Source organism: Rana temporaria, chromosome 2 (assembly GCF_905171775.1).
Source record: "Rana temporaria chromosome 2, aRanTem1.1, whole genome shotgun sequence".
Taxonomy (NCBI): domain Eukaryota; kingdom Metazoa; phylum Chordata; class Amphibia; order Anura; family Ranidae; genus Rana; species Rana temporaria.
Genome location: NC_053490.1, coordinates 408,003,491 through 408,021,844, shown reverse-complemented (window position 1 = coordinate 408,021,844; position 18,354 = coordinate 408,003,491). Strand labels below are relative to the sequence as shown.

Below are 18,354 nucleotides of genomic sequence, written 5' to 3'. Positions count from 1 at the left end.
GACAACTTTGTATTCATATCTCAAAATCCAGTGTTCCATTGAAGCATATTGAACAGACAATACCACTCTCAGCATGTTTCGCTCGGCAGAGCTTCCTCAGGAAATTTTGGTATGGTGTCTACTATGCTATAAACAACAAAAGATGAAATAAGTGCTCATGTTGAGATTACAGTATGCATAGAAAACATACAAATTGGCATATATATAGAGAGAAATTATGCAGATGCATTAAGAGAGTATATATATATATATATATATATATATATATATATATATATATATATATATATATATATATATATATATATGGGGCATAGAAACATTTGTATGGATATATGGCTACAGAAAACAATGAACCTTACCCGAACCGCTCAATATAGATGTGTCACTTGCGATTCTGATAAAGAAATACAAGTTTCGTATGTGCACAGAAACTCTTTACATAAATCCTCCCATAGTTTGCAGAGAAAGACAAAAAAGGCATGATACCAAACATACTAAAACATACATTTACAGTTAACTTACTCTTTAAATAAATATTCTCTTCTCTATGCAGGTCAAATAGCTGTAGTCTCTATACATGAATGTTAATCTGTATAACTGTAAATTATCCTTGGATGCCCTTGGAGATCATAGTATGAAAGTGAATGAAAAAAAAGCTATAGTTATATACTGTAGATACTGTATACACATATATACATACACACAATATATACTGTATAAACAACATTGAAACATTCAAAAATGGTGTCATCAACCATGTGTGACGAACAGAGATGTGTGATATGACTTATCCTGGCACAATCTTGGTATGCTAAGATTACATACTGAGTTGTACATGCATGGCTCAGTGTACAATCCGAAGAAAAGTCCTAGCAGCCAATATAGAAGTTTTTGTGGCAGAAGAAACATGCAGAGTTTGTTCTGCAATGTAAAGGATCTATTTGGAAGGATCAACAAGTTATAAAAATGATGTTACAAGGGAAAAATAACTGCTGTAGTAAAGTGGAACTAAAGCTCATTTAAAATATATATATATATATATATATATATATATATATATATATATGTATATATAATATATATATATATATTTATTTATTTATTTATTTTTTGCTTCCTGTAATAGGCCAAGCTCTCCATCAAAAGTGGCAGTTACAGGGTAGGGAAAATCATATTACACTGGCAGGATTGCTTTCAACTTTTCAGCTTTTATTCCTATGTTTCAATGTTTTATTCTAAAAGAAGAATACTGCTGCTGTAACAACTTTAAAAGTTGGACTTTTACTTAGACATGCAGTTATAAACTGAATTTATCTAACGGCTGTTTCTCACTGCTGCACTGTGGTTAAGCCACAGCTTGGGTGCAGCGCAATGTACTCACAGTTTTTGTGCAGGTTACCCGCAGTTTCCCATAGACTTCTATCAGATCGCATGCTTTTGGTTCTTCTTACAAAGTCTTGCATGCTGCATCTCGGGTGCGCTTTCATAATAAAGCACCAAAAACGCAGAATCTAATAGACGTCTATAGAAATCACAGATAACTGACGTGAAAGCCACAGGTACGTTGCGCTGCACCTGTGCTATGGCCAAACCACAGTGTGGCAATGTGAAATTGCCTTAAGACTACCCTGTCTATATTGGCTTATATGGTCAGCACTTCTGCCTTGCTGTGCTGGGGTCCCCAGTTTGAATCATGTACAGAATGCTGTCTGCATGGAGTTTGCATATTCTCCTTGTATTTTTGTGGTTTTCCTCTGGGTATTCAGGTTTACTCCCCATCCTAAGGATACTGGCAGAGCAATTGGTTCCGTTCCTGTCTAAATGGGCCATAGTATGTGTGGGGGTGTTCCTACAATATGCATGTGAGGTAGGGACCTTAAATTGTAAGCTGTGTGAAAACAGGGAGCATGGAGTTTACAGGGAACTGATTGAAGGAAAATATGTATATAAAACACCACAGAAATTGCTGGTGCTATATACCTGTGTAAAATCAACAGATACTCATAGCTGTATATTTTAATATGTTTTATATGTTCGACATTTCAACATTTCTCCCTAGTGCTCAATCAGCTAGTTAGCACAAAAATACTTATTTTTTTCATATTTTTGCAAATATATGTGAAATTGCTGCACCAATGTACCTCTTTAAAAGATGCTTCCTGATGATAAATTATAGCTAGTTAGATCCATCCTGCTTAATGATACGACTATTTTGTGTGAGTCTGGACCACAGGCATGTTGCTGTGAATTTAAGGAGTTCGAGAATTCTTAGAAAAGCCTGCTCTCTTTATATTTATGTTGTATATAATATATATACAGTATATATTTGTACAAGTGCTTAAAAGGTGCCCATGCTTTGACCATGCATATAAATATACAGTAATTCAACTTTACCAATCCCATATATAACTACTGTATACAGTATAGGGTGATAATGCAATGAAACATAATATAAGGCTAGTAATAATAATTTATATAATTATTACTAGTCATACATCATTAGAATTCTACTATAACTTGTGGGCGGAGCATTCAACCGGAAATGTACGATTGTGGCATCATACAGTTTAGCTGCTTTGTCAAATCTTCTTAGAACATTTGACAGACACCATAAGCCTTCAATTGACAGATTTGACCTTAAATGGATTGTAAAGGTTCATTTTTTATTTTCTAAATAGGTTCCTTCAAGCTAGTGCATTGTTGGTTCAGTTACCCTTTCCTTCGATTTCCCTTCTAAATGTTTTTATTTTCTTTGTCTGAATTTCTCACTTCCTGTTTCTCCTCAGAACAGCTCACTGAGGAGGAACAGGAAGTAAGAAATTCAGACAAAGAAAACAAAGAAAAAAAACATTTAGAAGGGAAATCGAAGGAAAGGGTAATAGCTAGATTCAGAAAGACTTAGGCTGGCGTATCAGTAGATACACCAACGTAAGTCTGAATCTGCGCCAACGCTAATTTAAGCGTATTCTGGTAACCAGATACGCTTAAATTAGGCTCAGATACGAGCAGCGTAAGTGTCTTACACCGTCGTATCCTAAAGTGTAATTTTTAGGCTGACCGCTAGGTGGCGCTTCCATTGCGGTCGGCGTAGAATATGTAAATCACTAGATAGCCTATTCACGAACGTACGCCCGGCCGACACAGTGCAGATACGCCGTTTACGTAACGCATTATCAGGCCTAAAGTTATTCCATCAAATAGCTGGAATAGTAATGTTAAGTATGGCCGTCGTTCCCGTGTCGAAATTCGAAAATTTTACGTTGTTTGCGTAAGTCGTCAGTGAATAGGGATTTACGTCATTTATGTCCACGTCGAAACCAATAGGACCATGCGGCGTACTTAGCTGCAATGCACACTGGGATATGTACACGGACGGCGCATGCACCGTTTCAAAAAAACGTCAATCACGTCAGGTCAACCCAATCTAACATAAAACACGTGCCCCTCAGCCTATTTTGAATTAGGCGCGATTGCGCCCGCCGCATTTACGCTACGCCGCCGTAACTTAGCAGGCATAATGTACTTGTGAATAATGTACTTGCCTCGCTAACTTACGGCGGCGTAGTGTAAACACGATACACTACGCCACCGCAAGGATAAGCCTGCCTACTTGAATCTAGCTATAGGTGAACCAACAATGCGCTAGCTTAAAGGAACCTATTTAGAACATAAAAAACAAACCTTGACAACCCCTTTAATTCGGATTTTCGAACTAATGCATTTTTTAACGAAACAAATAAATAAAAACAAATTTCGGGAGTAACTAAATAAATGTGTTTTTTGGACGAAACCAAAATTCCAAAACAAAATATTTCAGAGTGCACATGTCTATTCATCACTGGCTCTGATTGACAGCAGTGAGAGCCAATGGATCTTGCTGCTGTATCTGAGCCAATGGAGAGTGAGAGAGCCAAGAGAGTCTTGGCTTTCTTGCACAGGAATATTATATACCGTATTTGTTGGTGTATAAGGCGACCAGGCGTATAAGACGACCCCCTAATTTTACAGTTATTACGATTTTTGCCTGTACTCACCGTATAAGACCATATTCTTCTTTCTTCTTGCTGGAGCTGGAGCCAATCACGCCGAGTGATGTATTCTATTAATGAATACAAAGCCTGCTTGGATTGGCAGAGGCTGTAACATCATTAGCCCACGCCTCTCTAACTCTCAAAGCCAATCCGAGCAGGCTACTGTATGTAGCCTGCTCGGATTGGCAGAGGTTGTTACTCCAATCCGAGCAGGCTCTGTGATCATCTGAATACATCGCTCAACGGGACTGGCTAATCGGTATATACTGTATGTATCCGAAGCTACATACAGTATTACCGCACATCCTGCAGGCATCCGAGCAGCTGTCCTGGCATATAAGACGCCCCTGCCTTTTGGCCAGTTTTTTTAAGTGTAAAAGGTAGTCTTATACACCAGCAAATACAGTACATATGCTCTCTGTCAGCTCAATAGAGAGAATAGGCAATTATACAGCTCTCTATAGCAGGGAGTCCATGTACGAAAGTTCAAATGCAGCACAAGGTGTTGTTAATGGTCACAGATAGGCTGACTGTGGATGGCTGCTGGTTCATAACAAGCTAAAAGGGGCACGCATGCTCTGAACGCATGCTCTTCCTTACTCCCTCTCCATCCAGAAGTGACGTCTCCAGCCACCCTTGAGCTGATTCTGAGAACCAGGAAACGTTGGGAGCCACCAGCGCAGCCAGGAACATCAGCTGTCTCTTCACCTGCGAGCCTACAGCCTTCCCCCAGGAGTGGATGAATCTCTTATACCTCTTATACCTTTTCTACATGTGCTATGATCTCTACTATCTTGTGAGTTCCAAATTGTCTGTCTTAAAAATTAAAAATGTTTTAACATTGCCGCACTTAGATGGCGCTGCCCTCTTTTGTGTTATATTGGCTTTCTTGCACATAGCTGGATCGAGATCGGAATCAGGTATGTTTACCTTAATGCATAGAATGCAGTAGTGTAAAAAACCTTCTGCCTTTAAAACCGCTTTAGATCCTTGTTAAGACAGACAGTTTGCCCATCATAATTTACAACTGATAACAAAAATCAGCACAGGTAGGGTTAATTATGGTAAACATATCTCTCCTGTCCCCTCCTTTATATTACCACAACAATATATAGAAAGGGAAATTTAGGAACTTAAAGTATAAAAAAAAAGTAGGCAACAGTTTTTCTTTGTTTTTCTATGTGAAAGGGGACATGCAATATATTACAGGTCTTATCCTAATTTGGCTGCTAAAGTGGAAATAAACTATAGGCCTCATACACACTGGACAATTTGTTATCACTCCCAGATGCCTTTCCTACTGGCAGCAGTGTTCTGGCAGAAACAACGCATGATGCTTGTAAAAGTGTGTAACATGTTTAAGCGCTTCAAGTGCATGAGCAATAATTAATTTAATTAATGTCCAAGTGCTAAGCCCACCTAGCTCACCTAGCGCACCATTTTGGATTGGATTGGATTGGAATAAATACTTATAGAGCGCCGAATGCGAGTTGTGAAACTCGCGTCTAAGTGCTTACCAACAAGCTGGGGGTATCCAGTTCCCAAGAGCAAAAAGAAGAAACTAGGACATCTAAGGCCGAGTACTCACGAGCAGACATGTCCGATGAAACCGGTCCGCGGACCGTTTTTATCGGACATGTCTGCCCGGGGACTGCCCGGGGACTTCTGTTCGATGGCTGTACACACCATCGAACAGAGGTCCGCGCGTAAACAATACGCGGGGCGTGTCCGCGGTGTCGCCGCGTCGATGACGCGGTGTCGCCGCGACAATGACGCGGCGACGTGGGCGGCCTGCCTTTAAAATGCTTCCACGCATGCGTCGAAGTCATTCGACGCATGCGAGGGATGGCGGGCGGCAGGACATGTACGGTAGGTCTGTACAGACGACCGTACATGTCCAGGCGGACAGGTTTCCAGCGGACTGTTTTAAAGCAAGTCCAGGAATTTGGCTGCTAAAGTGGAAATAAACTTTAGGCCTCATACACACTGGACAATTTGTTATCACTCCCAGATGCCTTTCCTCCTGGCAGCAGTGTTCTGGCAGAAACAACGCATGATGCTTGTAAAAGTGTGTAAGCGCTTCAAGTGCATGAGCAATAATTAATTTAATTAATGTCCAAGTGCTAAGCCCACCTAGCTCACCTAGCGCACCATTTTGGATTGGATTGGATTGGAATAAATACTTATAGAGCGCCGAATGCGAGTTGTGAAACTCGCGTCTAAGCGCTTACCAACAAGCTGGGGGTATCCAGTTCCCAAGAGCAAAAAGAAGAAACTAGGACATCTAAGGCCGAGTACTCACGAGCAGACATGTCCGATGAAACCTGTCCGATCCGCCCGAAAATGGTCCGCTCGGGCCTACACACGGCCAAACATGTCTGCTGAAACTGGTCCGCGGACCAGTTTCAGCAGACATGTTTGGTCGTGAGTACGGGGCCTAAGTAAAAGAGGGGAACAGACAAGAAATAAACAGAAATATAAAAAGAAGGGGGGGGTGTCAGGGCACAAAAAGCCTATCCCTACTCCCTGACCATGGACCGCAGCCTGGGATTAAGGCAGCGTCCTGCTAGGGGCTTGGAAGGCCAAGTCTCTATCTGTAGGCTTGTGAAAAAAGAAGTGTTTTCAAGCCCTTACGGAAGGCCATCAAGGAGGAGGATGCTCGGAGCTGATGAGGGAGCTGGTTCCAAAGAGAGTTCCCCAGTGTTTGGAGCCGGCGGCCACCTTTTGAAGCTGATCGACTAGATTGAATAATTGCTAACAGGGCGTCAGTCGAGCGAAGCTCTCTGGGTGGACAGTAGTGTTGTGTCATATTCGATAAGTACATCGGACCTAGTTGCCAATAGGCCCGAAACACCAGACAGAGTGCCTTGAACTCAACCCGTTTTGCTATCGGGAGCCAGTGTAGATTCTTAAGCACCGGGGAGATGTGACTAGTCTTGCAGCATGATTCTGTGTAATCTGCAATCGTTTTATCTTTATTTTACACCCATTTGCACACTTTAACAGGCAGCAAGCGTTTTTTTTTCTGCTAAAACGCCACTGCTCTTGAGTATGCTGGCAGTAGTTGTTGTTTTTTTTTACCCCTAAATGCTTTTTTGCATTTTGTAGATTTAGGGGCAGATCTTCAAAGAAAATACGCCGCGTAATTTCAAATTTTGCGCATTGTATCTTTGTTTTGGTATCCACAAAACAAGATACGACGGCATCTGGGTTAAATCCGACAGGCGTACGCCTTAGTACGCCATTGGATCTAAGATGCAATTTTTCGGCGTCCGCTAGGTGACGTTCCCGTCGTAATCCGCGTCAAGTATGCAAATGAGCTATTTCCGACGATCCACTAACGTACGAGCGGCCGTCGCATTTTTTTATGTCGTTTCCGTTCTGCTTTTTCCGACGTATAGTTAAAGCTGCTATATGGTGGCGTACTCAATGTTAAGTATGGCCGTCGTTCCCGCGTATAATTAAGAAAAATTTACGTTGTTTGCGTAAGTCGTCTGTAAATGGGGCTGGACGCCATTTACGTTCACGTCGAAACCAATGACGTCCTTGCAACGTCATTTGGAGCAATGCACCCTGGGAGTTTTTACGGACGGCGCATGCGCAGTTCGCTCGGCGCAGGGATGCGCTTCATTTAAATGAAACACGCCCCCTACCCGCCAAATTTGAATTCCGCGCCCCTTACGCCGCAAGAGATACGCTACGCCGCCGTAACTTATGGCGCGGATTAGTTGAGGATTCAAACCAACTCAAAGTAAGTTACAGCGGCGTAGCGTATCTTACATACGCTGCGCCCAGCTCGGAGGTATGTGGATCTGCCCCATTCACTACAGTCCATTTAACATTGTTTCCTTTGGAATAAGTTCTGTAGTGAAAATCTTCAAAATATGAAAAGTACTAACAATGCATAGGTGTGAATCCAGCCTTAAAGTTCATCTTTAGGTAAAAATAGTGAGATACAGTAGTAAAGGTAAGTAGGAAGCAGAGCCCTAATTATGTAATGAGCAAATATGGCTACCCCAATGTATGTGTGTATGTATTGTAAGATTGGGGTGATTAGACTCCAGCGGTAGGTACTTTTTTAGTGAGTACGCCTGTCCAGAACTGAATTTTTAAGGGCCTGGTAGCCCACTTTTATTTAAAATAACAGAATAGTTCACAAAGATATCCGTAGCCCACACAGGGGGTTCCACCATTACTGTATCTGGCATACGCAATACTTTAGCCTCCCGGCTTACATTCTTGCCTTACGGCTGCTTCAGGCCTTTAGCCTAGGCCTTAGGTCTGCTCCTCAGAACCAAACAGTTTCCTGGAGTTAAACTCACTTCTGATCAGCTCCATCACCAAGTACAACTGCCTCCCGCAGAAATGCATGCTCTGGCTGCACCCATGCAGCCTCTGACTCCTCTCAGAGGGATGGGAGTCCACATGACTCCCAGGTACAGACTTTCTGTCTGTTGGGTGGAGCCCAGAGCCATAGTCAGGTCACAACTAAATAGCCCAACTGAATAGCTGTTCAATCAGCGTGCCTTTCTCTCCAAAATCTGGAATAAACCAGCAATCTTTGAGGTAGCACTGCCACAGTATATATATATATATATATATATATATATATATATATATATATATATATATATATATATATATATATATATATATATATATATATATATATATATATATAAAAAAAAAGGGCTGTTACTGATTAAAATGTTTGTGTTCGATTAATCGTTTTTTTTTTAATCGATTAATCGACCAATTTCGATTAATTATAACACACATACAGGTCCAACTACTTTTAGCTGATCTCCTTGCAGGCTGATTCCCAGTGCAGCTACCAACCACTGGAAAAACTGATAGCAGGATACAAAAAACACACAAAGGCAGCACTCGATAGGAATAGCATTAAAACTTTTATAACCTTCAAGTAGGTAACAAAATAAAATGGATAAAATCGATGTAGCTACATAAACAGTATAAATGGTGCTAGTAATACCAAACGGTAGCAAAAGTTATAAAAACATGTAGCTAAGTATGATACTGGTATAAAAATGTGTAGAACGATACCACTGCTGAATCCAGATGAGGAGGGGTTAACATCAGTCCGTCGGCATGTAGATGTCCCGGGAAGGGAACTATCACAACTCCCAGTGGATGGCTGTAGAATCCCAGGTTGATAGAGGGAAGTGTAACAGCTCTTGCGTGTGGCAGATAGTAAGGTCCCGCCGGCATGCAGATATGAAGGCACAGCAAAGGAGCCCTTCAGATGGACACAGCAAGCCCCGCCGGTGTCCGTGACATCTCCGACGGAACTCCCTGAAGGTCCAGAAGCTGGCGGAGAGGTGAGTACCAATCAAAAGAATTTTGATCGATCAAAAAAATTAAAGATTAATCGAGGAATTAATAGTTAATTTCCACAGCCCTAATTATATATATATATATATATATATATATATATATATATATATATATATATATATATATATATATATATATATATATATATATATATATATGTAATGTAAATACAAATTCTACATCAACCTTTTTAAAACAACACAGTTCATTGATGAGATTAATTATACCAAATTGATCTTTTTAACATCTCGAAAAACACATTTAATAGATTATATTCATTCTCTTTCACTCTGCTAAGACTCAGTGAATAAGAAATATGAATTATTGTTTGAAATGCTGTAATAATGATCCTGGAGATAATTCAGTGAAAGTAAAAAAAAAACTCAGTCCTGGAATAGAACTATTATTTACATATATAGTGTAAATTTACTTCCTCATATTGCTCACTAACTAGCTATCAGTACTGCTATTACAGAACAATTTATGTTGGCCACACTGGATTGTATTTGTAAGGAACTGGATAACAGAGTCTCAGCCAGTCAAATTTGATGTCACCTTTGAGTACAAGCTAGAAAATGAACATCTTATTGGTTGGTATGGACAACAATTCTATATTTAAAATCAGCACCACTGGGAAATTATGTGATGTGTAAGGTATGATAGAACTTACTGTTCACCTACTCCTATTCCAAAGAAATAATCAAAATGAAAGCTAAGAACTGTAAATGAGTAGACAGTTCATTATTATTATTATTCTATTATTATTTCCCCATTCTTTATTACACAGAAACATGAAATTAGTGCCATTGTTAGCTTTTTTTGTATGCAACTAGAACAATGTGGAGAATACTGGAAAGGTATTACTTCTTCTATATGTCATGAATTTTTTTTCTGTGCATCGGAAAATAGTTTGTAAAGCAGGTAGCAAAATGCAGCACCAAATATACTTCCATTATGAAATTGCAAAATTGTATATAATGTTTTATTATGTTCACACTTAGGTATGGCTGCTGAGGCAAGGATTGGTACTTTTGTATTCGCAGCAAGCTCTGGTGGCCTACCGCAGAATGAAATAACATTTGCTGAAATTCTTAAAACAGAAGGCTATTCTACTGCAATTATTGGTAAGTTGTATTCCTAGTGCACTTGCTGGAAAGCTGCATTAACTTTTACCATCCATTGATAATAAAACTTTATCCAAGGGTGTTTTTTGACTCTTCTGGAATTAAAATGTATCTCCAGGCATGTTTTCTCTGCCAGATTTAGGCCTCTTTCACACGGAGCGGATGCGTAATTGATCGATCCGTGTGTGTCCGTAGGCTCAGCGGGGATCCCCGCTGAGCTGTCGGTGGACAGGGCGGTCCCCGCACACAGTGCAGAGACCGCCCTGTCTCTCCTCCGCTCTCCCCTATGGGGAATCGGATGAATACGGACCGTGTGTCCGTATTTATCTGATCTGTTCCGCCGGACAGAAGAAAAATAGAGTTTTCTTCCGTCCGCAAAAGCGGATCTTTGCGGACGCGGATGGTTGCGGACGTTAGCGGATGCATCATCCGCTAACGTCTGCAATCCCATAGGGAACCATTACAAGTCCGTAAACGGACTTGTAATAAACGGACCGTTCGTTTGTATGTCTGAAAGGGGCCTTACTGTTTATTGTTGCGTGGGGACCCATTGGGAAGAATTATTCTAAATTATTACCCTGGTGACAACATTGTCATCTGGGTTAGAAATGAGAGCATTTAGCCAAATGGGACATAAACAGCCCAAAAAAAATAAAAAATTTTGCTAGTTTAGGGAAAGGCCTTGTACACGCGATCGGAATTTACGATGAAAAAAGTCAGACGGAATTTTTTCATTGTATATTCTGACTGTGTGTGTGCCGAATCAGATTTTTTTCCATCGTAAATTCCGACGGACTTAGAAAGAGACGTTTCTCCGACGGAAATTCCGATCATGTGTATGGGGCATAAGACTCCTATCAGCGTTTTTTTTGTTGGTGTCTGTGTTACACGGTTTTCCACTCACTTCCAATTAGACCTCAAACAGCAATAAGAATTTGGCACAGATTCTAATCCTTTTCCACTCTATCCAACTATAAAAAAAAATAATGTTTTTTTCTGAAGTAATTCTAATCTCAGTGATTATCATCATGTTGCACTCATGACAATGTTCTTACTTACAGTATAACTAAAAGCAAAACTTTTTTTTTTTGTTTTAGATAGAGGATTACAACACCTTTCATGCTTTTATTGTTGTCTGTGCCCTCTGATCCACCCTTTCTTTTTGTCATGGTTGATTTTATCGTTAAAATAAAAATATGTTGTCCCCGTAACAGTAATACTGTAATACTATAATGGAGAATCGGTCTAACGGAATGATAAATCTGGTGACCCCGTTGCAAACCATGGATTTCTTAATTTTCTAGGAATTTCCTCTCTCACTTCCTGTTTTGTTTATGGGACAAGATGTGAAAAGAAGTCTCCGCATTGGGGAAAAAAATTGTAAAAATTCTTAAAGGGGTTATAACCCTTCCTTATTCTATCCAAAATAACAGTATTTTTTCCTTATGTTCAACATTGAACACCTTCACATACAATATGTGAACACACATTAAAGTAGAAGTTCACCCTAAAACTAAAATCTCTATATATCTACTTGCATCTACAGACTAACCTATCTAGCCTGTAAAGAAGAATTCGCTATACATACCCTTTCTGAAACTGGTCCCACGCTGAGCTGTCAGCGGCGGCATTTCTGTGGAGGCAGATGCAGAGGAGGCAGCCAACAGAAGCCTTGTAGTAACTATATGACTATATGGGTGATGTCACTTCCCTGGCCTTTCCCAGCCATTGTCAGCTGTTTACGGCACACAGCTTCTGCTGCTGGAGATCAAACCTTTTCTCAGAAAGGCTATGTATAGCAATTTCTTCTTTACAGGGCTAGATAGGTTAGTCTTAGATTGTGGATGCAAGTAGATTAAGAGATTTTAGTTTTAGGGTGAACTTCCACTTTAACACATTGTGAGTACCGTATATACTCGAGTATAAGCTGACCCGAATATAAGCCGAGGCACCTAATTTTACCACAAAAAAACGCTGCTTCTCCACTAGATGTGTTTTCATATCGCTATCAGATGTCATCGGAATCGTAAGTGCATATAGTAATTTTGCCTAATAAACTCAGCTTTACGGTATTACGCTATGGTCCTCTTCTTTTTTTATTTTCTGACCATCCGAGACCACAGGCACCACTTCATACATATTACAGAGGGTCCAGAGGGAGACCCAAAATCCTCCGGTGCTCTGAGATCACTGTAATGGTGATCGCACTGACAGGGTAAGGAGACTACATTACCACATTTGGGTGTCTTCCTGTTGGATGAATTTACATCTATCCTCTCTCGGTGTCCATTCGGATTTCCCTTCAAGGAATTATCTATCCTGCAAGGACTTAATTCTATTTATTTTTCAAATATCTTGGATGTTACATTCACACAGTGGGACTTTCTTATATTCACTTATTTTTGTCACATTATTTTATTTTATCTATCAGTGAGAGAATTTTTTCTCATTTCACTATTCAATATTGTATATCTAAGATCTATTATTTTAGATCCTTTTCACTTGTTTTTTTTGAGTGCTGTACTATTTTTTACGCATGTTTTAGGATTTTTTTGTATCACGATGTTTTGGTACTGGCAGCTTAATATTCCTTCATTTATTTTTGGTGTTCATCACTTCATCTTTTTATCTTGCGCAGTGTTTTTCCTTCTGGAATTTTTTTTTTTACTTTAAGCATACATGTTTTTTTCTGCAATAATAACGGACTCCAGAAGCAAACACAGTTAGAAGCAAAATGTTTTAAATGCCAAGCACAGACTGATAACTAATGTCTTCTATATTTGAAATAAGTATTTGTTTGGAAGCAAAGCCACCGTATTTATATGTTTGTGGCTTTCGTCAGTTTGTCATCTTGTTTCTTATACTTTAAAATGAAAACTGCTTCTTAGTCATGTATATTTTATTTTCTAGGTACTGAACTGACATAATAACAATTTTATATTTGGTAATTTGAAAATTTACTGATGAATATGTATGATACTGTTCAACATAGTTTGGAAGGCTGCTGTTGAATATGTATGATATTATTGAACGTGATGATGTATGATGTCTAGCTGTTGTGAACGGGATGATATTGAGCTGTTGTTGAGCTAGCTGCGAGAGCATGCTGGGAGATCCTATTGAATTTCCATGCATATGATACCAGCCTATGGCATTTCCTGTACAAATTTAAAGCAACCTTTTCCATAAAAAAAAAAGTAAAACTCAATGGCAGGAACCCTGTGGCGCCTAAAACATACCATTTAATTCACTTAGCTGCACCCACAAAAACCAAAGGTTTCCTAAAATTGAACACTAGACTACACACTCTAACTTCAAATGCCTGTGCATGTTTCAGTGCCTATGACTTCCCACTTCTAATGTCTAACTATTTGCTACTGAACGTGTCTATCATGCTTAAGAAACAAAGGTTTGAGAGACCAGTGATATTGGGTCTTCTGGAACTTTAGAAAGCAGTCAGCATTTGATTTAATTGAACATCCCAGATTTCAGAGGTTCAGTGATTCCTGAAAAGTCATTCAAAGTAGCAGGCACCTATGATCACCTGCTGTTGAATCCTGTTTGAACATTTGTATTTTTTGAATGGAAATAGTATCTGCAAGGAATTAATTACGATTGCATACAGTGACAGGTTGTCTGGGAAACTTTTGTTAAATTCCACTATTTCCATGGAGAACGCACTAATTTTTTTTGTTGTTTTTTTGCATTTATTTGCTAAAGACCACATAAATAGCAGTGAGAACATGACAATTGGGTTGATTTACTAAAGGCAAATCCACTTTGCATTACAAGTGTACTGCAAGGTGTGAATTGTAGCCTCGGTTGGACAATTGGACAATAGAAGATTGGAAAAACTTGCTCGGTCTGATGAGTCTCAATTTTAGCTGCACCATTCAGATGGTAGAGACATAATTTGGTGTAAACAACATGAAAGCATGGATCAATCCTACCTTGGAATAGCAGAAGGACTCAGGGAACCCCAAAGACCCTAGAGAGCCAACAGAGTGAAGTGGGCAGGGAGGACTGTTGTGGTACATGGTAAGCAGGTAAACTCGAGGAGAGCAATAATCTCAAAAAATATACATACATTTATTAATATAATGACACAAAACAGGAGATACAAAACATCAGACATAGACAACATTTAAAAACAATGCACATAATGTGACGTCAAACAGATCACCGGAGGTGCAATCCTCAGGAAAGGGTTTTTTTTTAGGGTGAAGGTTGGAGTCACAATACGGGAGACTTCTACTAGTTTTGCGAAGGATATCGCTTCATCAGGAGACAATCTACAAGATGGTAAACAAACATCAAACATAAGTACATTAACATCTATCCTACCTTGTTCAGGCTGGTGGTGTAATGGTGTGGGGGATATATTCTTGACACACTTTGGGCTTCTTAGTACCAATTGAGCATTGTTTAAACGCCACAGCCTAGTATTGACAAGCCACGCCACACCACAGTGTTGTTGCTGACCATGGCTATCCCTTTATGACTACAGTGTACCAATCCTCTAATGGCTACTTCAAGCAGGATAATGCACCATGTCACAAAGCTTAAATCATCTCAAACTGGATTCTTGAACATGAAAATAACATCACTGTACTTCAATGGCTCCACAGTCACCAGATCTTAATCCAGTAGAGCACCCTTAGGATGTGGTGGGACGTGAGATTCACATCATGGATGGCATCTGACAAATATGCAGCAATTGCATGATGCTATTATGTAAATATAGACCAAAATCTCTGAGGAATGTTTCCAACACCTTGCTGAATCTATAAATAAATTAACATGATGCATTGCTGTGATTTTAACAAACACCTATGTGCAATTGGAAATATTCTGTGAACAGTGTGTAAATATGAAATAATAAAGCTTAATTATTCTATTTTCAGTAATGTGAATAAAACATCCTCTTTGAAAAAAGCACACTCGTGTTAGCACACAAAATAAAGTCCAGTGATATAAATCCGAGCCCTGTTGATGAAAAATGTGTATCTTCCAATGTTCTGCCAATTAACAATCCATTCAGTGTGATTTCTTAATATATACAAATTCCACCAATAGTATTAACAGTCTGTAACCTCGAACGGTTACACACATGCAAAGAATATTGTTGTTAAATCTATGCCACAAAGAATTAAAGGCTAAGTTCACCTTTGTTCACCCTTTTTTTTTCTAAATTCTACCCTGCTCAGCTTTTAACTTAAAGTGGAGCTCCACCCTAAAGTGGAACTTCTACTCATCGTAACCCTCCCCCCTCTGATGTCACATTTGACACCTTTCAGGGGAAGGGGGGTGCAGATACCTGTTTAAAGACAGGTATTTGCACCCACTTCCGGCCACACAGTCTGCGGGTAGACTGTGGGCAGGACATCAGATCCCCCCCCCATTGTGTTCTGGGAAACACACAGCTCCCAGAACACAGCAGGAACCAGTAGCACAACTTGCGCATGCGCTGTAGGGAACCAGGCAGTGAAGCCGGAGCGCTTCACTTCCTGGCTCCCTCACCGAGGATGGCGGTGGGAGCAGCAGAGTGATGAGCGATCGCTCGTCCTCTGCTGCCGACGGCGCTGGACTCCAGGACAGGTAAGTGTGCCGATATTAAAAATCAGCAGCTGCAGTATTTGTAGCTGCTGCCTTTAATATTGTTTTTTTGCCGGACATCCGCTTTAAAGGGCTATTCTTGTAGTGAGATAGACCACTAACTGATTCTATAGAAATCACATAGCAGTTCCTAAGCTATATATACATTAAAGAATAATTCTGGGGATGGCTATATTATACATAGTTACATTGGTCCAACTTGAACCAATAGAACTACGGCACTAATTCTATGATCTCCATTTGCTTTTTGAATCCTTGCTACATGGCTGTTCTGTTGCATTTTGAACACAGGAGGTTGGCCACTTAGCATGGGAGCTATTTAGTAAAGGCTTTGCAAAACATTTTCTGATTGGATGAGCTGGAGAGGTGGGGCAGTGATGTCATGCTTTCCACCTTGTCCAATTAGAGAAAGCTTTGCATTCATGTATTCAGTAAGCAGGAGTGCAGCTGCTTGGCGCAGAAGTGCAGCTGCTTGGCGCAGGACCCAGAATTACTGAAGCAGTATTGTCTACTTCAGTGACACTGTCTGCTCCATGTCTGCTAAGGGCAGTAAGTAAGCTGTGGATGGCACTTCCAGAGTGGGTCTCTTCGCAAGCTCCAGAGCAGCCTCCTTAAATTTGCTAAGTGAGGCATCTGAATGTACATCCAGCTTCAGATGTAGCGCTTTAAGATCCTCTGCATGCTTTTTTACACTCTCTTGCTGTTCCTCTCGCACTTTTGCTAGAAGATGTTGATATTTCTTAACAACTTCTTCTTTTTGATTAAGTCGAGCTTGCATATTCTCAATGGTTTGATTAGCAACTTTTAAGGCCTGGCGCATCTCTGAATCATCTTCTTTTTGGTTAAACTCGGATAGCAGCTTCTCTCTGTCTATGACTGCAGGTATTCGCAATCTCAGTTCATTTATCACTTTGTTACAACTCAAAACATTTTGCTCAGCTGTCCAGAGGAGAGCTCCTTTTTCTTTAAGTTTCTCTTGTAACGTTTGGCATATGGTTTTGGTTTCCAGGATGGTGCGCACATGCTCTTTTATTTTGTGCAGCGCTAGGTCAAGTTGTTGCGGTAGGGGTAGACTAGAATCGGGCATTTCTCCAGTAGCTTCTTCAAACTTCTGTGCAGTGATAAGCACTTCATGTTGTTGCTGCTCATACATATCTAGCTGACGCTCAAGTTCCACCTCTCTTTGATCCCAGGCCATTTGACGTTCCTCATGAAACTTGCCTTGTTGAACAAGCTCTTCCTCCAGATTGGTAATTGTTTGCTCTTCCTCCATTTTCTTGTGCCATTCTGTAACCTGAGCTCCTCTAGCATCTTTAAGGGTGGCAATAAGCACTTCCAAGCCCTTCAGCTTTAGCTCTAGCTCTAAGGCACGGGTCTCAATATCCCTGCGTTCTTGTTGCACAAGCTGCATTTCATTTACAGTCTTCATCTTGTCACTCTGCAGCTCCATCATTGTCTTGGAGAATTTCTCCTGTTGGGCTAATGGAAGTGCAGTGCTGAACTGCCTCCTCAGTGCCTGAATCGTGTGGCGAAGGTGCTTGGCTCGGTTTCTGCCTTCTAAATGGGCATAATATAATGCCTGCTCTTTATCATCTATCTTCTGTTCTAAACGTAAACTGTAGGCTTCTAGAGTAGATGCTTCAGATTTAGAAGTTCCCATAATTTTGGGAAATCCCTTCCCACAATGGCGTCATGTGGCAGTTTGGGAACTAAACCCACCTGGTGACACAAGTTACCGAGGGAGGTTTCAAAGGAAACCGTAGTCACCCGATATTCTCGAGTGTCCCCATGTACACAAACTACAGCCATTTTCCTAGGATGTAAGGTTTTTCCCACCACTAGATCATTTTTCACTAAGGTGACCAGGCTACCTGAATCCAACAATACCACAACATTTTTACTATCTAAGCACATTCCATATAAAGGTTTCTCATTTCCCTTTACTGCAGTGCATGTGGTTGCAAAAAGGGACTGTCGTCTCTCTGTCAGAAAGTCACACTGCATGGGTTCATCACCCGCTGGGCAAACCGCTGCTACATGTCCCTCTTCCCGGCAACGGTAACAAATCAACCTTCTGGTCCTCTCCTGTGGGATGGGTCTTCCAGGCCGCTCTCGCCAAACATCAGCAGTAGTCCCGATAATTCCTCTAGTTGCTCCTTGGTACCTCTCTCCACCCCCATCCCTTGATGCAGTCTTACCTATAGGTGGGGAGGGTCTGGTCTTGG

The 18,354-nt window shown here is 40.5% G+C and overlaps 1 protein-coding gene across 2 annotated transcripts in view; it reads left to right on the top strand.

Annotated features, from left to right (window-relative positions):
* The window catches only part of LOC120927460 (steryl-sulfatase-like), a 298,126-nt gene that overhangs the window by 136,456 nt on the left and 143,316 nt on the right, over nt 1–18,354 (top strand). For both annotated transcript variants that reach the window (XM_040338156.1, XM_040338155.1), the window contains one exon: nt 10,391–10,513. In XM_040338156.1, the coding sequence (XP_040194090.1) occupies nt 10,391–10,513 (123 nt within the window). The remainder of the gene's footprint in view (nt 1–10,390; nt 10,514–18,354) is intronic.